General features: G+C 42.0%; 1 protein-coding gene across 4 annotated transcripts in view; it reads left to right on the top strand.

Annotated features, from left to right (window-relative positions):
• btr01 (bloodthirsty-related gene family, member 1) overlaps positions 1-21,651 on the top strand; it is a 32,258-nt gene extending 10,607 nt beyond the window's left edge. The window contains exons 4-11 of one of the 4 annotated variants that reach the window (XM_061679214.1): positions 1,597-1,710; positions 7,090-7,179; positions 9,931-10,074; positions 15,279-15,426; positions 16,937-16,981; positions 17,060-17,086; positions 17,183-17,358; positions 20,490-21,651. In XM_061679214.1, coding sequence (XP_061535198.1) covers positions 1,597-1,710; positions 7,090-7,179; positions 9,931-10,074; positions 15,279-15,426; positions 16,937-16,981; positions 17,060-17,086; positions 17,183-17,358; positions 20,490-20,864 — 1,119 coding nt within the window. In that variant the 3' untranslated portion in view covers positions 20,865-21,651. Of the gene's footprint in view, positions 1-1,596; positions 1,711-7,089; positions 7,180-9,930; positions 10,075-15,278; positions 15,427-16,936; positions 16,982-17,059; positions 17,087-17,182; positions 17,359-20,349; positions 20,451-20,489 lie in introns of those variants that run through there. The other 3 variants (XM_061679215.1, XM_061679217.1, XM_061679216.1) reach the window with 3 other exon arrangements.
• The last annotated feature ends 542 nt before the right edge of the window (positions 21,652-22,193 follow it).

Below are 22,193 nucleotides of genomic sequence, written 5' to 3'. Positions count from 1 at the left end.
GCGCTATATAACTGCAGTCCATTTATTTTTTTAAACTTTTTTGAAAATAGATATACATGCAGTCATGTATGGAGATATAAAATAATTTTTTTTTAATGCAGCTCAAGATTTGAATTAACCTTGCTCGTTGCCTTCCTGGTTGCATTATAACAGAGCGCTTCGTTATTATTATTTTAATCGTAATTATTTTAAATCCGAAGCATTGACGTCCCTATTATTGGTAGGCATTTATTTTGAAGGTGGGTTTTGCCTCGAGCTGGCGACTTATTACCGTAATGTCTAGTATGAACAAAATTAGGGGCGGCTGGCTAGACTTCTTCTTTACAAGTAGAGGTTGGCTTGACCGCAGTGTGAAACTGATCCTGATCTCAATGGCTTTAATCTGGTTAAATAAAGCCATCCATCCATTTTCTGTACCGCTTATCCTCACTAGGGTCACGGACATGCTGAAGCCGACTGAAGCTTTCTTCAAGCAAGAAGCGGGGTACACCCTGAACTGGTCACGAGCTAATCGCAGGACACATATAAACAAACAACCATTCGCGACTGTAAAGTCGCGACTCGGAAAAAACCCACGCAGGCACGGGGAGAACATGCAAACTCCACACAGGCGGGGCCGGGATTTGAACCTCGGACCTCAGAACTGTGAGGCAGATGTGCTCACCAGTCGACCACTGTGCCGCTGGGTAAATTTTAAATAAATAAAATGAAATGTGGACTCGCCGGACCACAGCACACCTTTGTACTTCATCAGTCCATCTAAATTAAACTGTGGCCCAGAGAAACCGGCAGCGTTTTTGGGTATTGTTGATACAGCAGCTGAAATAAGAATTTAATACATCACCATTTCTCTCACTAAACTTACTTCCAAATGTGCTATTGACATGAGAATTTCGCCAGATGTTGGTAACAGACATACAAAGAAAGTAGAACAAATAAGATCAGAAATTACGTAATGTGTAATAATGTGAAATGACACTGGGAAAAAGTATTGAACACACGAAGAAAGGGAGGTGCAAAAAGGCATGGAAAGCCAGGACAACACCTAAAATCTATCAATAATCAAACAGCAATCCAGCTCCTTGTGAATATCAGCTGGTTCAATTTTCATTGATGGCCTACAAAAAGGTCTCATTGCTAAGGTGTGAGTCAAGACACATCTCATGATGCAAAGAGCTGTCTCAAGACCACCATTTCAAGTGTGCACAGTTTTTTGTAGTTGTCTATGTTCAAGACCATGCAAATATGCATCTTGTTTATCATTTTTAATTGTACACACATACATACACACATAGCACTGCACTTTACGGTGTTTCCCTTTATTGAATTCACTGACAAGTTATACGCTGTCCTGAAGTCAACCTATTTACAGAGCTCACGCAGCTCCAGGGGTACTGCCTACACGCTTGTTGAATTGAATTTGAATATTCTCAGCAATAATGATCACATTTCATATATTCATACATTCTAACAATTGTTTTTCCTTGAAAAATATCTGTTATAATAGAAAACCTCTCTGGGACTATATGTTAATAGTATGATAGTATGTCTTGATAAACACACAGCATAATCTTCTGTTCTCTGTTTTTCCCCAAGTCACAATTGGGTACTGCAGAGGAGCACCTGAAGGAGCTAATCTGCAAAAGAGAGAAGAAATGTCAGGAAATAAATAACTCCCTCTTGGGCATTGATGTAAGTTTTCAATCTAAGGTAAGATTCAGTATTTTAGGTTCTAGTCACTGACGGTGTAGTGGTTGACTCGCCTGGCTTCCTTGCAGGTAGTGTGGGTTCAATTCCCTCTCAGTTCTGGTGTGAATAGTTGTCTTTCTCTACAAGTTCCGGGTGTAGTTTTCCTTTCCTCCAAAGTCAGTTGGGATAGGCTCCAGCTTTCTGCAACCCTGAATCGAATGGGTAGTATACAAAATGGATCGATAGATATTTCAGGTTTTACCTGACGTTTACATCTTTACACCAAGGGCTGCTTCAAGCCCATTTCAGAAATAGACAGAATAATACCATGAACGGAACACTTATTGCCCCCTGGATTGGTGCCTGTACAGTGGACGAGGGAAGCCTCCCTCTGCCTTTGGGCGGGGCGACGGATCCTGTCTATTGTTTGTTCCTATGCACCAAACGGCAGCTTAGTGTACCCACTAGGGCTGCACGATATTTGAAAAAAACCTGTGATACATATTGCGATGTGAAATAATACAGGATCAGTGTTGGGAAAGTTCACTTTCTACACAAACTAGTTCAAAGTTCAGTTCATCGTTCCAAAAATGAACTAGGTCAGTTCATAGTGAATAATTCAAAATTTTAAACTAAGTTCACCAGTCCTAAAACTAACTATCCATCCATCCATTTTCTGAGCCGCTTCTCCTCACTAGGGTCGCGGGCGTGCCGGAGCCTATCCCAGCTATCATCGGGCAGGAGGGGGGGGTACACCCTGAACTGGTTGGCAGCCAATCGCAGGGCACATACAAGCAAACAACCATTCGCACTCACATTCACCCCTGTGGCAATTGAGAGTTGTAAATTAACCTACCATGCATGTTTTTGGGATCTGGGAGGAAACCGGTGTGCCCGGAGAAAACCCACGCAGGTACGGGGAGAACATGCAAACTCCACACAGGCGGGGCCGGGGATTGAACCCCGGTTCTCAGAACTGTGAGGCAGACGCTCTAACCAGTCGTCCACTGTGCTGCCCAAAACCTAACTATCCATCCATCCATCCATCTTCTACCGCTTATCCGAGGTCGGGTCGCGGGGGCAGTAGCTTTAGCAGGGACGCCCAGACTTCCCTTTCCCCAGCCACTTCATCCATCTCTTCCGGGGGGATCCCGAGGCGTTCCCAGGCCAGCCGAGAGACGTAGTCACTCCAGCGTGTCCTGGGTCGTCCCCGGGGTCTCCTCCCGGTGGGACGTGCCCGAAACACCTCACCGGGGAGGTGTCCGGGAGCCACAGCTCGTGACCATAGGTGAGGGTAGGAACGTAGATTGACCGGTAAATCGAGAGCTTCGCCTTTCGGCTTAGCTCCTTCTTTACCACAATGGATTCATACAAAGTCTGCATCACTGCAGACGCTGCACCGATCCGCCTGTCGATCTCCCGTTCCATTCTTCCCTCACTCGTGAACAAGACCCCAAGATACTTGAACTCCTCCACTTGGGGCAGGATCTCATCCCTGACCTGGAGACGGCACGCCACCCTTTTCCGACTGAGGACCATGGTCTCAGATTTGGAGGTGCTGATTCTCATCCCAGCCGCTTCACACTCTGCTGCGAACTGCTCCAATGAGAGGTCACGGCTTGATGAAGCCAACAGAACCACGTAATCTGCAAAAAGCAGAGATGCAATACTGAGGCCACCAAACCGGATCCCCTCTACGCCTCGGCTGCGCCTCAAAATTTTGTCCATAAAAGTTATGAACAGAATCGGTGACAAAGGGCAGCCTTGGCGGAGTCCAACCCTCACCGGAAACGAGTCCGACTTACTGCCAGATATGCGGACCAAACTCTGACTCCGGTCGTACAGGGACAGCCCGTATCAGGGGGTTTGGTACCCCATACTCCCGAAGCACCCCCCACAGGACCACCCGAGGGACACGGTCGAACGCCTTCTCCAAGTCCACAAAACACATGTAGACTGGTTGGGCGAACTCGAGGACCCTGCCAAGGGTGTAGAGCTGGTCCACTGTTCCACAGCCAGGACGAAAACCACACTGCTCCTCCTGAATTTGGGATTCAACTTCCCGACTGAACCTCCTCTCCAGCACCCCTGAATAGACCTTACCAGGGAGGCTGAGGAGTGTGATCCCCCTGTAGTTGGAACACACCCTCCGGTCCCCCTTCTTAAAAAGGGGGACCACCACCCCAGTCTGCCAATCCAGAGGTACTGTCCCCGATGTCCACGCGATGTTGCAGAGGCGTGTCAACCAGGACAACCCTACAACATCCAGAGCCTTGAGGAACTCCGGGCGAATCTCATCCACCCCCGGGGCCCTGCCACCGAGGAGCTTTTTAACCACCTCGATGACCTCAACCCCAGAGATAGGAGAGCCCGCCTCAGAGAACCCAGACTCTGCTCCCTCATGGGAAGGCGTGTCGGTGGAAATGAGGAGGTCTTGGAAGTATTCTCCCCACCGGCTCACAACGTCCCGAGTCGAGGTCAGCAGCGCCCCATACCCACTATACACAGTGTTGATGGTGCACTGCTTTCCCCTCCTGAGACGTCGGATGGTGGACCAGAATTTCCTCGAAGCCGTCCGGAAGTCTTTCTCCATGGCCTCACCGAACTCCTCCCATACCTGGGTTTTTGCTTCAGCGACCACCAAAGCTGCATTCCGCTTGGCCAGCCGGTACCCATCAGCTGCCTCAGGAGTCCCACAGGCCAAAAAGGCCCGATAGGACTCCTCCTTCAGCTTGACGGCATCCCTCACCATTGGTGTCCACCAACGGGTTCGGGGATTGCCGCCACGACAGGCACCAACCACCTTACGGCCACAACTCCGGTCGGCCGCCTCAGCAATGGAGGCGTGAAACATGGTCCACTCGGACTCGATGTCTCCCGCCTCCCCCGGAACATGAGCAAAGTTCTGTCGGAGGTGGGAGTTGAAACTCCTTCTGACAGGGGATTCCGCCAGACGTTCCCAGCAGACCCTCACAATACGTTTGGGCCTGCCACGTCGGACCGGCATCTTCCCCCACCATCGGAGCCAACTCACCACCAGGTGGTGATCAGTTGACAGCTCCGCCCCTCTCTTTACCTGAGAGAGTGTCCAAGACATGCGGCCGCAAGTCCGATGACACGACCACAAAGTCAATCATTGAACTGCGACCTAGGGTGTCCTGGTGCCAAGTACACGTGTGGACACCCTTATGCTTGAACAAAACCTAACGAGTTGATAGTCCATTTTTTTTTCAACATGTTGCTTACTACCCTCAAAATACTGGGATTTCATGTCCACATTGTTGCCACCCTTTCAGTCCACACTAGTAGCCAGCTGCAGCTATCACCCTACAATCTCAAAAACATGAGGAACCACGTGTTGCTTGAATGGTGTTTTGTTAAATCAGGAATGAAAACAAAAAAAGTGACCTTTGTCCTTAATGTGCAAACAAAAACACCCAACACAGCATCACAGGAATGATGGTGAAATGAAAGGGCATTGATAACTTTGCATTTCTTGCAGCTCTGGCTGACTATATTAACAAAATAATTTATATATTAAAATTACAAAACAAAATACATTGCATAGTATCACAGTATGATCGTACAATGCTTTAAGTAAAGCATTCTGATCCAAATAATAATTTTCCTTGTAATAAATGTTTACAATTATTTATTGTGTTACAAAACAACACATTCACTCCCATTTACGGGAGCCAGGATTTGAACCTCGGTCCTCAGAACTGTGAAGCAGATCTGCTAACCAGTCATCCGCCATAATGCATTATTATTATTATTATTATTATTAAAATAAGCAACAAAAAACGTGGCAAATCAAGTTTACAACTCACTATAAACATAATTACCAATCAATCACAGAAGAGGTACTGAACTATAAAAAGGGTTTAGAAAAAAAACAAAACAAAAACCAAATGCCATGCAAATCGCAGGTGTACTGGAACCCATTCCAGCTGACGTTGGGCGAAAGGTGGGGTAGACCCTGGACTGGACGCCAGCCAAACGCAGAGCACATATAGACAAACATGCATTCACACTCACATTCGTACCTAAGGACAGTTTAGTCTCCAATGAACCTCACATACATGTTTTAGGAATCAGGCTGCAATCTGACATTTGTAAATGAAGCTCACAGATTCTACTGCAATTATTGTTCGCCATGACTATTACTGCGAAGCCAGGTCAGGATACAGCCCCCTTTATGGAATGAGTCCCTAGCAAAAACAATTACATACAATCGAGAAATAATTTAAAAAAAAAAAAAAAAAAAAGGTTTTGCATTATTATCTATTCTAAGCACTGTACATGCACTTGCTACTGCTGACGTACTGTATACCTGTTCCAGTAGCCACAAACAAAACCAGATCAGGACCTGGAATATACACTCATCTCTTTTTGTGAATTATACAATTCAACAAGGATCTGATTTGCTACTGCTCAGCCTCTTTTGGAAGAATATTGTAGTGATAATAAATCTTACATACATAACAGCAACATCAATTAAAACAAACAATTAACTTACACACTCTCCTACATTAGTTACTGGCACTTCTGGCAAAAAGCCCAAGAGGTCTGCAGGTGCCCAGACTTCTGACGGCGCACAACAATCATATAACTGAAAACACTTTGACTAAAGCTGCACAATAATACGATGCGTCTAGTAAGCTCCACAAGGCCAACTTAATTTCTCAGCAGAGTTCTTGTTAGCAGATAAAAGTACAACTTAATAAAGTAGAATATGGTCGAAAAGTCCTGTTTCCTCCCACATCCCAAAAAACATCCATGGTAGGTTAGTTGACAACTCTAAATTGCCTGTTGGTGTGAATGTGAGTGCGAATGGTTGTTCGTTTGTATGTGCCCTGCGATTGGCTGGCAACCAGTTCAGGGTGTAGCCCGCCTCCTGCCCGATGATAGCTGGGATAGGCTCCGGCACGCCTGCGACCCTAGTGAGGAGAAGCGGCTCAGAAAATGCATGGATGGATGGATATGGTCGAAAAGTTCAGTCATTTCAGAACTCATGGATTATAAAGATTCGTGAAACACTTGGGAAAATACTTTTCAGAGGGGAAATTCCTACCTAATTTATACATTAAAAATAATGTTCATTGTTTCGTAATTGTTTGTTACATAATATTCTCGTTTCTGGAGATGAGGGTTTTCGTTTACTATAAGCTATAATCATCAATATTATACATACATATATTTTAAAAAATCTGCAGATATTTCACTCTGAGTGTGTGTAGTGCATTTCTCCAATGACTTTCACTTTTTGTATTGAACTACCTAATTAAATTAAGATTCGGACACTTCTAATTTATTGAGATGTACCTGTATGAGATTTGTACCAAAAACATTCAACAGACTTGAACTCCATTGACAAATTTTGCTCTTTATATTTTTCAGGCTGCTGCTGAGAGAGAGGTAGAGGGTACTGTTTCTGTGTTTTCGAAGCTCATCTCGACAATGGAGTGCTGTCAAGCTCATGTCTTAGAGGTACAAGACTCGACTTGGGATTGCTTGGAAGGATAATCATTTGTCATTATTTATGGGGCTGCTAACGTAGCAATTGCTGTACGGCATCTTTCACTACTTTATGTTGAATAAAACACTAATAACATACAAGTACTGGCTATTGTTAATCGGGAACTTAAATGTGCACTTCTGTGTGGCTGCTCACTTGTCATGAAAACACACAGCCAAACAAATTTATAATCCTGTACTCACTCTATCGTCTACCAACTGCAGTTGCGCTCCTCGAGCCACTGTGACATTACCACGGGTGCACAAATCATGTGACAGCTCAAATAACGATAATACATGGGGAAAAAAATGCTGAAGGTACTCAAATTTAATAGATTAACCCTTTATAGGACACTCATGAAAATACTGTATTTTCTCGTGTATAATGCGTACGTACCTATGTATAATGCGCACCCCCAAAGTGGACCTAAAGATTCTGGAAAACCTTTCAACCTATGTATAATGCATTTTTACATTCCATGATTTTGCTTTTACCCATATGATCAAAACATGAAGTATTATCTGTATTTTGTTAGTTTTTACAAATATTCTGAAGTTAAGCACTTTATTTGAACACATACTTTCTTTTTATTTACTTGCTCTTATTTTGAAATTCACAGCCCTACTATTATTTAGTAAATGAGAAAACACACAGTTGTGCTCATATGTTTGATTACCCAGGCAGAATTTGTTTTTCTTTTAAGAAAACATGAAGGACCAGGCGAAACACATTTAATTTTATTTTAATGGGATTCAAATTAAACTGTCAAGCATTTCACAAAAGCATTATCATTAAACAAAACATAACCATAAAGAAATAAATGATAGTTGTTGTTCAGTCATCATTCGTATTAAAAAAAAAAAAAAAAAAAAAAAAAAAAACATTTCACAAATTCTGCCTGGGTATGTAAACTTATGAGTACAATTGTACATATATGCAGTCATATGTACCCCTGTCGTATTGGAATGAAAGTGTAGTCTACACCTTTTTCAGAACCTCTAGGTGCCATACTAGAATGAAAGTGTACAACTTTTTCATAACCTCTAGGGGGCGGTGGCATAGCGGAATGAAAGTGTACAGCATTTCATAACCTCTAGATGTCTGCTTACATTTATAACACGTGAAAGTCTTTTTCATTTTCTCCTATACCTATGTATAATGTGGACTTTTGACATTTTTTGGGGGTAAAAAATGCGCATTATACACGAGAAATTACTCCCATTGGTGCACAAGTGTTCTTTTTAAGCGTTTGGCTTGCATATGCTGCAAGGTGCGCCAATTCTCCCATATTTGACTTCTGACCCCACGCCCGCGCACACTGGGTGAATATGTGCGCAACCGCCCATAAGTCGTGACTCACTGAAGTCTTAGTGAGGATTCAATAACTGGAAAGTGGAGTTTCCCTGAGACATGTGATTGCCAAAAGTTCATTTGGAAAATATGTCAATACTTTAAATGTCAAATTAACCCAAGTAGCGTATACGGAAGTTAAGTGTCCAGGTGAGACATGAGCATCGCTTGTCTAGCAGGCTACTTTGAAGGAGCATATGTTTTTGTATTCTCTAATCTATATTTGTAATTAAAACCAAGTATTGTGCTTATGACTGAATACGCTTGGAAATCCATCAATAAGAAAGCGAGCGAGCCAGCTGTTGATCAGCATGGGTCAAGCAACCATACCAGCACCACACACTCAAGCGCGTCGCTACAACGGATTTCACGACCCACGATGACATAGATCAAATAAAAACAAAATGATTCCAAATCTAACCCACCATTGTGTCATTAAGTTGACTGCAGTTGTTGTGAGCGGCACTTTCAGACAAACTCTAAGCTGCCATGCGGCATGTTTGAAGTGAAAATGCCCCTCGCTGGTGCAAGACAAATATTGTCCTGGCGCTGAATTTAACTTTGCCAGTTAATGTGACATAATATGTCAACGTTCGGCCGTGGATCGGCATAATGTAGTTGGACACATTTACAGCCGTTGCCCAGTCGGTGAGCGTATATGGGCCAGGTGTCTCCCGCACTGTCAGCATGCTGAGTGTAGCCGCCATGCTGCCACCAGCCGCCGGAGGCTCGGAGCACGGAATTGAATCCAAACGTGCACGATGATGTTTCATCACGGAGACCCTACACTTACAACAGCCTCTAGAAGGTGCACAAATGATAGAATTAAGTGGACGGCAGGATGGTCTGACTTAAGCATATGGGAGAATATGCCCCTAAGCCACCAAATTAAATTCAGTTTTTGTGCAGATCACTGCATGTTCCTGTAACAGACATGTAGCCAAACACAAATGACACCCCCTTTAATATTACAGTGGTGTTGTGTAAAATAAGACATTTTCATTGAAATTATTCCACATAAAAATCCTGAAAGGCTTGCTTAGGAGTTTTAGAAAATACACAGTACACTAAATATTCACTGGATTGCGTATTTCTCAGTTGATGGGTGGGCAGGCACTCCAGAACTATTTGTATTCATACATTTAAAGAGTTGATTTACCATAATATGTTACCTGTAATTCATGGGAAAGTTTATGCTCTTATTATTTAATGCTATGTTATTAGGGGAACCAAATATCACTACCCCACATACACAACTGGAAGTGCACAAGAGAATGCTTTTATGGCCCATGGTGAACAAAATTGAACTGCACCATTTAGTTCATAGTAGTCATTTATTCTTTTTTATTTTTTATTTTTTTATTTATCCCTAGGTGATAGAGATGAATCGTAGAACTGCCCACCATAGGAGTCAGAGCTTGCTGACGGTCCTCGAAGAGGAGATCGCAGAGTTGAAAAACAGGAGCACATCACTGGGCCATCTTGCTCTGACAGAAGACCACATACTTTTTCTACAGGTCTAAATAAGACAGATCCCAACCCTCAAATAAGCACTTTCGCTAAAGCCAGCAGTTTTTTTTTTAACATAGGCTTGACCCATACACCACATACTATTGTAGCGTATATTGGTGTGAAATAAAAACGTAATTAATTTGCTAAGGGGTCGGAGGATAACGTTTGCGTTCACCTTCGTCACCTGGGGTCTGTTTCAAGCGGAACGGTTAGGATGTTGCAACTAAACTAAAGAAAATGGGGCACCGCGTCGTTGATTAGCTAACAGCAGGACAAAACGCCGAAAAACCTTGTGGATAAATCTTTTTCCTGAAAGAGTTGCCACAGTTTTATAGAATTAGTTCTCGGGTGCAGACTTTATTTTTGGTGAGGTCATCGAAGCCTTCCCCGCCAAGTGCATTCACGAAAGGAGGCCAGTATCTTGACTCAAACACACACAGTCCACAATAGGATGTTTAATAAAAAAAATATATCAACTACAGGGTAATTATGGGGACAAATGCAGAGGGACTTTACTACACAAATAAAAAACAAGCATACATACGTAAGACAACAGGATGTAGCATGAATGGCTGAACTCATGAGATGAGCGTGAATGAATTGAAGCGTGTTGAGAGAGAATAAAGTTCGGACTCGTGTGAGATCGTTGATCTAACCCCAAACTACTATGCACCGATTCTTACTTTTCTGCATACCAAATGATTGTTTCAATTTTAGTTCGGTCATATCCAATAATGTTGTTCAACACAAGGTCAATTCATACGTTTGGCATGAAACACAATTGTATAGCTCTTCGCGAGCAGTCTCATCGTCAGACCTGGAGAATCAACACATTAATGACACAGAAATCCACGTATACATTTACAAGATTCATGCAGGTTTGTCTCCGAATGCAGATGGGGAATTTCTTTAATTTTATTGTCCTGTGTCCAGACGTCCTGTGACACGGGGGTCTTATTCAAGGAATAGGCCAGTCTTTGTCTTCTTGTGGAGGTCGATATTCGTGACACTGTGTTCCCAAAACACTTGAATAAAATTTCAAACATCCTCAAACATTGCTTCACGTTTAAAAATACATAGCACAGAAGCGCAAACAAAACAATTTCGATGAATGAAAAATTAGCCTACCTTTATTGTTATTCTTTATTGTAGCGGTGCAGTTCGGTTGGTGTAGAACAATAAACAGTTATTGTCGAACAAAAAACATTTGACAGCAAAACAGAGGCGTTACATCTCCTCTTCTCCGTCAGTCGCTTCAGGAGTAGGCGTACATTTAGATGCAGCTTTCGGCCCGAAGAATATGGTGATTGGCAGCTGCTGTCGCAGTTTCTTCATCGTGATGAAAAGTGTTTTGTACAATCTCCACTGTAGTCTTGACGGCATCGCTGAATTTTATGAACCATTCCATTTTGGGATCCCATCAGTGGCGGCTAGTCAATATGGGCGGTAGGGCACAGCCCTACTGGTGAGTTGAATTATTGAATAAGAAACTAATTAAAATTTAATATGATAATTAAAATATTACAAATTATATCTATATCCACTTTTAGTTGAGCAGGATACATTGTATATAGTTAATTGTATACGGATTATTATATTGCTGCTGACTCGTTCTATGATGTAATTTCCGGTCTAGGGACGCTCAGACGTTTATTGGTAAACTGTTGTTAAAGGTTTGACATGCGCATTGGGTCCGAGTCCAATGCAACAGATATTGCAGAGGTGGGACGTCGCATTAAAAAGGAATTCCACTCACCATTCTGGTCAGTCTACATAATTTCCAGTCTCCGGACCCTCCCCCCGCGTCTCTCGGCGTTGTGGAGTAGAGCTATGTGCAGAGTTTTAAAAATGGTGGCAGGGACCTTAACTAACGTAGTGAAGCCACTTAAGTGGCACCTTTTGAGAGAAGAATGTGAACACAGTGATGGTGTATCTAAACAGCCTAAGAAACGTTGCACAGAGGGCCCAGGTGATCTTCTGAGGATAGCTACAGAGGTTAAATAGAACGATGTGTACTTTTCTTTTCTTCCATGGACTGTTTGGGGTATATTTGACAAAACAGAATAGTTTAATACATTAAAATTAGTGTGTGTGACAGTTAAACGTGGCAATCGAAAATTGACGCCAATATCACCTCAGCATAATTTTTTTTGTCCATATCCATTGCTTGCACAATGTGTTGGAGACAGTTGTGTGTGTGTGTAAAATTCCTTGAAACCAAGAAACCCTGGTCTATAGGTTGGAAGAGGGAGGTGGTGTTGGCTAGGACTTTCTCATAATTTAAATTCACTGCCGGCATTGTCTATCATGAGCAACACTTTTAGATGAACCTCTGATGGAACCAGTTTGAAGCAAGGATTTTGGTGACCCAAGCTTTGGGGTTGTGCACCCAGAACACCGGTAGCAGGTTTTTATTTTTAAGGGCCTTGAGGTTCGCCGACTTTCAGTGGCAATGGAAAGTTTTCAGACCCCCTGAAATTTTTCACTCTTTGTTATATTGCAGCTATTTGTTAAAATCATTTAAGTTCATTTTTCCCTCATTAATGTACACACAGCACGTCATATTGACAGGAAAAAAAACGCAATTGTTGAAATCTTTGCTAATTTATTGAAAAAGAGAAACGTGTGTTGTTTCGTCCGGTTCAGTTGGCAAACAGATTTGACAGCAGACATTCAAATTTGCAGAAATACAATCACTACTGCCGCTATTCCGATGGTAACACTGGTGGCGTTCATGTCAAGTTCTTAAAGTATTATATAACATTCAAGTCCAGTGAAGATTGTGATTAGTTAATCAGGGGTTGGAGTAGCTTTCCACTACCTGTGGGTGTCGCTGGTGCTCCATCCATCCATTGTCCCAGCCAGAAGGAACAAGTGTCACTGAAAACAGCGGGAAAAAGAGAAGTTTCTGTTGGTGAGACACTCCAGGCTGGCTGGGGGTGGAAGTCAATTAATTTAGCGTCCGGGTACGAAACCAGTTGTCTGTGTCTCAGCTTTGATGCTACTTGGGACTGGCTTGTAATTCATTTAGCGTCCGTGTGCGAAGTTAAATCTGCTGTGCTTCTCCTTTGATACGTAGTGTTGTGGGTGAAGTTCTGCCGCAGGGGGGGACTAACTTCTGTCAGAGGATTCTGCCAGACGTTCCCAGCAGACTCTCACAAAATGTTTGGGCCTGCCAGGTCGGATCGGCATCTTCCCCCACCATTGCAGCCAACACGCCACCACCAGGTGGTAATCGGTTGACACCTCCATCCCACCCTCACTTTACCTGAGTGTCCAAGACATTAAGACGCAAGTCTGATTACACAACTACAAAGTCGATCATTGAACTGTGGCCTAGGATGTCCTGGTACCAGTACACGTATGTACACCTTTATGTTTGAACATGGTATTCGTTATGGACAATCCATGACCAAAAACAGAGCTTCACACACTAGCTCAGGTTCCTTCACTGTCATAGAAGTGACATTCCACGTTCCTTGAGCCATCTGATTTCATCAGGGATTGGACTGGCCTTCGGCCACCACCCAGCTCACTGTGCACCCAATCCCATGGGAAATGTGCTGGACTTTTCTTGTAATATGTACCAAATTGTTTGTGCTAGTATCGGACATGCAAACACCAAAGGCATGAAAAAGGTGACAAAAAAACATTGTAAGGTGGGGCCTGGGGGATCCACCCGGCCCCCGCAGAGAATATTATATTTTAACCACAGCGTGAACATCAATAAAAGAAAATTTAAAAAATAATAAAATGTGAAAGTGCAAATTCTGATGTTGCTGTGTGTGTGTGTGCATGCGTGTGAGTATGTGTGTATGCGCAGTCAAAACTACAACAACACATCTGAAATTCACTGCACAGAGCTTTCTAAAGTGAGCTGATATATTCACGTTTGGGCAGACAGTGCCAGACAAACACTACAATACATGAAAGCTGTTGTTTTTTGTCGTCTAAATGTAAACACGAGTAGCGCGCCATTGCGTTCATGGTAACGACGACCTTCCCAAAATGGTGGCCACGTAGGCACGACAATCAAACCGGGCTGGCTTATGTAGTGTTTACACCTATGCCCGGGAAGCCCAGTATAAGACGTAGTGTGAGGTCATGTGACTTCTTGTGTTGTTTGATTGGTGAAATAGACTTAAACGTCACTAGCGCTTAAATTGGATTGCAGCAAAAAGTGCCCAATGCGGAACTTGTAGTCGTAGTCTCGCTCACGAAATAGTTGATAAATAACCAATGATTGATCAATAAAAGTATAGCAAGCGGCATTTAGATCATTGTAACGGAGTAAAAGTACCGTTACAATGATCTAAATGCCAAAGCAGGTCCCGAGCACACAGGCGGAACGTCAGGCCAACGCGCTCGCATTTTAGTCTGCTACAGCGTAGTATTCAGAAATTACATCTCTGTGTGGATGTGTGGAATGGTTCTAGCTGCCGGCGTTCAAGGAGTATGAAACAGCCTCTAACGAGTAGTAATTTCCTCCCTTGTTAAATCATGAATTAATTGTGGCTAATCAGAACTTTTGGATCATTTTCACTGATCATACTAAAGCCTGATTACCTCCAGACCTGTTCAACCAAGAAATCACTTAAACAGAATGTGTCTGACAAAACAGAAAATCCTGAAGGAGAATGTTAAGCCATCAGTTTGTGACCTCAAAAAGTCCAAATCTGAATGGCTATAAAAAATAAAATAAAAAATAAATAAAAGGTTTTGGAGTGGCCTGGCCAAAGTCCAGACTTGACTCGGATTGAAATGCAGTGGCGTTGTTCGAAAACCAGCCATTCTTGCTGAATTCCACCAATTCTGCAAGGAAGAGTGGGTCAAAATATCTCCACAGAGATCTGGAAGACTCATTGCCAGTTATAGAAAACGCTTCATTTTAGTTGTTGCTGCTGAGGATGGCCCTACCAGTTATTCGGTTTAGGGGGCCATTACTTTTTCACACAGGGCCAGGTAGCGTCGAATAATTTTTCGTAATAAATGAAATCACCACTTAAATAAACATTTTAAGTTCCCTTGGGTTATATTCGTCTGATATTTACATTTGTTTGATAGTCCTAAACATTAAAGTGGCAAAACTATGCAAAAAAATATAGGAATTTGAGAAGGGGGCCAATACCAACTGTCAAACAATTCGGATTTCAGTGATATCCCATTTATATGTGTTTGTATTAATGAATTACACATGTTCTCTTTCCAGATGTTCCCTTCCTTGTCCACCCCACCACAGTTGAACGATAGCTCAAATGTCTCAATGTCGTCCGAAATGACGACTGGGACAATTCTAGAATCTGTCAGCCAAATGACAGAGCGTTTTCAAGAAGAGATCCAAAAACTTCCAATGGAATGTAAGTCTAGCAAAGTCCAAACTGGAAGAGATTTTACTCAACAAAAGACTGAGACATTTTGCACACAAACGATAGAAGGTTATGTGGAGTCGAGCCATAATTATGAGCTCAACCAGTGGTGGGTGTTCTTTCACCAAAAGTCCTTTTATATTCATTGCATTAATTTAGCAGTTTTATTCCCAAAATGTGTTCATCAAAGTGTATCTAGTCATTTTTATTTTATTTATTTTTTTCATTTTGCATTCATAAATATTTGGAATAATTCATTGGATATACTAGTCCTCGGAATCGTGGTGTACAGTATATCCCCACTCGCTACTCGTGCGTGCATGAATGACGAATCAGATTCAAATTGTGACTCCTTGTGCTCTTTAAAGTGAAGGGCTATGTGATATCATAGTCCAAAGAATGAAAAAGCCAATGTGCATGTTTGAAAACTTCATAAACTTTACTAATATTTAGTTTTGCATTCGTATATTATTGGGAAAACGACAAAACGCTGTTCGCTGATAGAAAAATAAAGAATTGTTTCCCAGAAAACGTGTGTGTAAGTTCAGCTTTTCACCGCAAGGTGGAAATGCCAATCATCTTGCAGCTGAATCTAAAAAGTGTAAGGCACAATGTGCGTATTTTAATTTCATTTTGCATGGAACAACAACAACAACAACAACAACAAAATTGAACTAACAGTACAGGGACCAAACCCAAAAAAGAACAAAGTGTTTCCATACGTGGGACAACACTTTCCTCCCAAAATCTACCCAAATTTGCTTCGGAGCAGAAACAAACGCTACCGCAGGGTGTTTTTAATTTTAATTTTTATTTTTTCCCCCCCATCTGCAAAACAGAGGACAAGTCCCCGACCGCCAGGGATGCGCAAAAGCGTTGCGCACCAAGTCAAAATGGGTGTGCTCATAAACGCATATTTTGTGTTTTTGAAGTAAATGTGGCATGGCCAGTGTTGCAGGTGTCGTCAGAATTGACGTATTATGTTATTTTTTGATTCGTTGTGATTCAGATGGGAAAATTCTGATTGGGCATTCGTTTTTTTTTTTTTTTTCCTTCCCCCCCCCCCCCCCCCCCCATACACTACTATCACTGAATAGTAGTCTAATAAACTATCTGATATTGATGCATTGAGCCACAATTGTTTAATTAAAACAGTTTAATTATTCATAATTTATTCCATTATAAAAAATACAATAAAAAATAATGAATTCATTATTACAATAAACTTATATGTATTACGTTATTATGAATGATGTGACCCATCTTTTTTTTTTTTTTTTTTTTTTTAATAAATGAAATGTGGCACACGTTTGCAGCGCTACACCGTTACAGCGCCTGATGTGCGGAAACGCTGTTTATTTGGAAATAGTTCCAAAATGTTTCGTTATATGCGAATCTTCATATTACGTGTTTTGTGCTTCAGGGTCCATTTGAAATGTATTTCAAACCTGTTTCTTATTTGTTGATTGATAACAGTACATATTTTCTCTTCAATTAACAGGCAACAAATCCTTATTGCTCCGATCTGTCGACAGACCTAAACCAAGTAAGTTCTGACTTGTCAATAACAAACACACACACACAAACAAAAAGAATGCACTGACTATCCATTTTTTTCCTGCAGGGGCAAAAATGGTTCAAGATTATGCAGGTATTTTTATATTTGGAATGTTTCTTATTCATTTATGTATGCATGTTGAAACGTCATCAAATTTAACCAATCAATGCTTCTCTTTGAACGTGACAGCAAATATAACGCTTGACCCAAATACAGCCCACCCTCATCTCATCATCTCGGTAGATGGGAAGCAGGTCTTTTGTGGTGGCAGTCAGCGGCCTGTACCTGACAGCCCAAACCGGTTTGATCGGGTGGTGTGTGTGCTGGCTCACCAGGGATTTCGGTCAGGACGTCATTACTGGGAGGTAACTGTGGAAACGCAACTATTTATCCTCCAAGTTAGAGGCACGCCCCAAACCATGAATGCCATCCATCCATCCATCCATTTTCCATACCGCTTATCCTCCACGAGGGTCGCTGGCATGCTGCAGCCTATCCCAGCTGACTCTGGGCAAGGGGGGGGGGGGATACACCCTGAACTGGTCCAAACCATGAATGGTGTCACTCTTTTGGAATGCAATATGACAGTCGTGAAGATGCGTTGCAGAGAGGCTTATGCCTGACAGCAGTAGTGGTTGGGTGGAATCTCCCTTGTTAATATTCCATTCAGTTGTAAAACCAAAATTGGGAAGCCACCTCAATGCGAATTGAGGTGGTGTTATTTATTCGAGGCAGAGTTATCGAGTCTCTGTGGAAGGGATGAAACGACTGCATTGCATATGGGAGACAGGTGGTGTGGTAAGCCCCCTCCTCTGTTTCGAGATGGTCTTTCACCCTTAATGTCGATGGCCTCTCACTCCTTTTATCAAACCATCTATCTTCTCGGTCTCCACATTTTTGTCCTCAAAAGACTCCCGTTTCTCGTTGAAGTGCAGGTAGACAGCTGAGTCCCTTATCTGACATCAGTGCATTCCTCATTGCTTTTCTGGGTATGACGTGTCCGGTCTTTATCTCCGCGTGTGACCAGGTTTGAAGTGTACTGGAATGTTGTGTTGAATCCTCGAGTGAAATCCTTCCTACAGACAGAATGACAATACTATTACATCTTTTACTCTTTTTTTTGTTTTGTTTTTGTTTTGTTTTGTTCTCATCCACCTTGTATAACCCCCGATTGCACTTGCTCTTGTCTCTTCTTGAACTGCAAGAGCGGCGGCTCCAACTACCGGAGACAAATTCCTTGTGTGTTTTTTGGACATGCTTGGCAAATAAAGATGATTCTGATTCTGATTCACAGACGACCAGCGAAGGTAACTACAGGTTTTGAGAAACCTCTCTCAGGTACCTATGGTCTTTCTCTTTGGCCTGTGGGGTGGTTAGAACATTATCAACTCTCTACAACAGAGTTGATAATGTTCTAACCTCAAAACTGAAAACTTCCAATCAACTGTTTCAGTTGATGGTGTGAGTCAAAAAGTAAGAATTGGTCAGTGTGTGTGTGTGTGTTTTCTGTACACCCAATATGGAGGCCCTTGCTGTCTCCAATGTGGACATCACAGTCCAAAAAAGGCAACTTAGTTGTTTTTGACATCCTCACGTGTGAACTTGATGTCATAGTCCTCTGAGTTATTGTGCTTGGTGAAGGCTTGCACTTCTTGGCTTTTGATTTTAACCCATGTGTGATACACGTGTATCAATAATTTAGAGCTGTTCCCTTAAAGGAGTTCAGGACCCTCCTTTCCATGTCCTCCATGCCAAGGATGGCTACGATGGGGGAAACCACAGAAACTATTGCAATAATCCTATTTTTCTTCTTCTTCTTCTATGAAATTATCCCATGGATTGAAAGCAGGTCTTGTTACGAAAAAGTTCCAGCAAGTGGCATATCTGTTCTGCGTCAAGTGTAGATCTGTCTTGGAGACCGTGATCAAGTAGTAACCTTTGCCTCACAGTTTCCACTGCATCCTGGGTTGGAATGAGAGTGAACAAGGAGGTAACATTGAATCAAACCATCGTTTGATTTTCGTCCAGCTTTAGTAGCAGCACCAAACCAGACTTGTGCCTCAGCAGCTCCTTGCTACTTAGTCATCGCTGTTACGCTTTCTGTCTATTTCAAGTGACTTCTTTTACATTACAGATTAATCAGGTTGCTGACATAGTTCTCGCCACTATTTCACATTTCTTTGTGAAGTTCGATTTTAGATTCGCAGAGCGCAAAGTCGATCTTTGGCCAAACTGTCTGCCTTTGCTGCACTAGGCGCTGATGATGCTTAACAAGAACGAGTGGCTTATTGCTCCTCAATAACTAGTGAAGTGGTAAGTGGAAAATGTCAGCATGAGTAGTATATTACGATAACATTTTAATCGTGTGCAAAGAAAGTTCTGTTCTGGCAAAAGCAAAATCACTGATCATTTTGTACTGTTCTCTCGTGTTACCATATTTAAATTACTGTTCAGATGGTTGGGGAAACACAGGAGTTCATTCCAAATCCTGTTTATACTGCAAAAAAAAAGAATTGTCCATGCTGTCGGATTTCTTCTTTGGGGGTAGGAATTGATAAGTTTATACTTTTTTTTTTTTCCCCTATTCATTCTTGAATATGTAAATGATCAGATACTGTATGTGTAAACGGACAACTTGCTACCTATTTTGTGTTGATTTTTTTTAAATTTATTTTGTATATTCCTTAGAGTTTTATTTGTATGTGCTGATATTTTTGACATTATTATTTTCATAAATTACTGCATTATACTTTTGTTAAATATCGTACTTGTTTACACGTTTGAAATTTAAAAAAATCTGATCTGCATTGGCTGAGATTATGGTCCCAGATAATGGAGCAAATGCTCCTGGAGCGTGTAAACTTTTGACAGTGCTCTGAAGATCCTCTTTTCATTATTGGGTGCCGATCATTCATTGATTACAATGTAGATGACGTCTAAATTGTTGTTTATGGGCATTTAACTGGCTAAAGTTTGATGAAACCGATACACTACTGTAGTTAAGTCACTACTAGGGTAGCAGTTCACTCGCCAGACTTCAATGGAGGCAGTGAGGGTTCAGTTTCCACTGAATTAATGTGTCAGTGGTTTTCTGTCTCAAGTATGTGCGCCTTGTGATTAGACTGGCGACCAGTCCAGGGTGTAGCCTGCCCGTTGCCAAAAATGAACTGGGCTTGGCTCCAGCTCTCTAATAAGGCTAAGTGGTATAGAAAATGGACACCTGTAAATCTTTTTTTTTTTTTTTTTTTTTTTTTTTATACTATTAACACTGTTAGGGCAACTTTAAGGTGACGAGAGGCACAGTTGTCACGGACTAACAAAAGACAAATGGATTCTTTTAAATCTGTTTTTTAAAGGAGCCTATATTAGAAGACATGGATGGATGAGTGGTTGCAAGATTCCAATTGAACAGAAGACATCACATACCTATCAGCAAGTGAAGATGGTTTCTGCAATGACAATTATCTTAATATTGCACCCCATTGTCATTCTGCAGGTAGAAGTGGGTGAAAAGACTGACTGGGACTTGGGAGTAGCGAGCCGATCTATTAGACGAAAGGGCAAAATCACTGTAAATCCTGCGCATGGCTTCTGGTTCTTGAGTCTACGAGATCAAGTTGACTACACTTTTCGAACAGAACCGTCAACCATCATTCAAGTGAAACCCAGACCCTCACGCGTTGGAGTCTTTGTGGATTGTGACAAGGGAGTTGTGTCTTTCTACAATGTGGAGGCAAAAGTGCTTATCTACAGATTCAGAGATGAATTTCATGACACAGTGCATCCATTCTTCAGTCCCTGTACAAATAAATCTGGAAAAAATGATGCTCCACTAATTATTTGCCCTTTTGCAATGACAAACTGCAATTAAGATGAAACAGATTAAGAAGAATTAAGCAGCAGAGCAGGTAGTTACAGTGGAGTAAATAAATTGTTGGAACAGGGCCATGTTTATGAATGTTCATCTCATGTTATGTCTAATAATAAAAATAATAAATAATCCTACAGACTAAAACCTGTATGAACCTTGCACTGATTCTCAACTAGTGGGTTGGGACCCAACTATCAGACGGGGAGCCATTTTGGGTGGCTTGCGGACAGGTAGTAAAAAATATAAAGCATTATAATTCAGACTGTTAAAACTTACATTTTTGTTTTGGTCTTCAGGCTTTATTCCCTAAAGAGGAGAACAACTACAGTGGATTCTACCTCACAGTTCTGATGACCGAGGGTTCAAATCACGCGTGGTAAGTTAATTGAAGACTCTAAATTCCCCATAGGTGTGTATGTAGGAAAAAAAATGTTTTCAAAAGCTATTTTTGAACGTGTTCTTGCTTGTTCCTAACTTCAGTAAAAGTGGGTCGCGATTTAGCGACAATAGAAGAAGCTTAAAGCACTGAAAATTGTGCTTTTCTTGACCATGTGAAAGCTGACAGCTATATTGGAATTGATTCTTGAAATGCTAAACTATCTCACTTTTAACTATGTGAGTTTGTGATTTTCAAATCATTGGATTTTAATCAACATTTCTTAATTTGGGACTAGGGAATGTGTTTCCTTGTTTCTTACGTTTTGTTTCATGTTCAATGTGTGCTGAGTACATTGAGTTGGCATTTGTATGAAATATGCTATTCCGATTAAATCTTCTCCTGAGTGGATATTTTTGTTTGTCTGTTACACACACACACAGACACACACACGTGTTCTGGGTGTGTGCAAGTCTTTCGCTCATTTGCTTACAACCACATAAATTGAGTCATTCATCTTCCGTACCGCTTATCCTCACTGGGTTCGCGGGCGTGCTGGAGCCGATCCCAGCTATCTTCGGGCGAGAGGCACCTCCAAGCCATTATCATGGCTTGGCTTGGAGGTGTTTGTTTGTCTAAGTGATTCTAGGAGCTAAGTTGCCTGGGGCTTTGTGCTCCTGGTCACCAATGGCAAACAGTTCCAAGGTGAGGAACCAGACAAAGTATGACTGTGACGATGACTATTAATGGATGGCGTTTTCCCCTCGCCCTGACTCGGGTCACTTGGACCCCTATCTGGAGCCAGGCCTGGAGGTGGGGCTCCATGGCAAGCGCCTGGTGGCTGGTAAGTGTTGTTTCGTTCGCAAATGTTTCATTCAAAAGAATGAATCTTTTTAGTGAACAGCCTGAACTGAATCAGTTGAGCTTGGCCGCTGCCGTGAGCGGAAATGGAA

The sequence above is a fragment of the Phycodurus eques genome, chromosome 6 (genome assembly GCF_024500275.1).
Source record: "Phycodurus eques isolate BA_2022a chromosome 6, UOR_Pequ_1.1, whole genome shotgun sequence".
Classification (NCBI taxonomy): Eukaryota; Metazoa; Chordata; class Actinopteri; order Syngnathiformes; family Syngnathidae; genus Phycodurus; species Phycodurus eques.
Note: the sequence above shows the minus strand (reverse complement) of the source record. Positions and strands in the feature narration are given on the sequence as shown.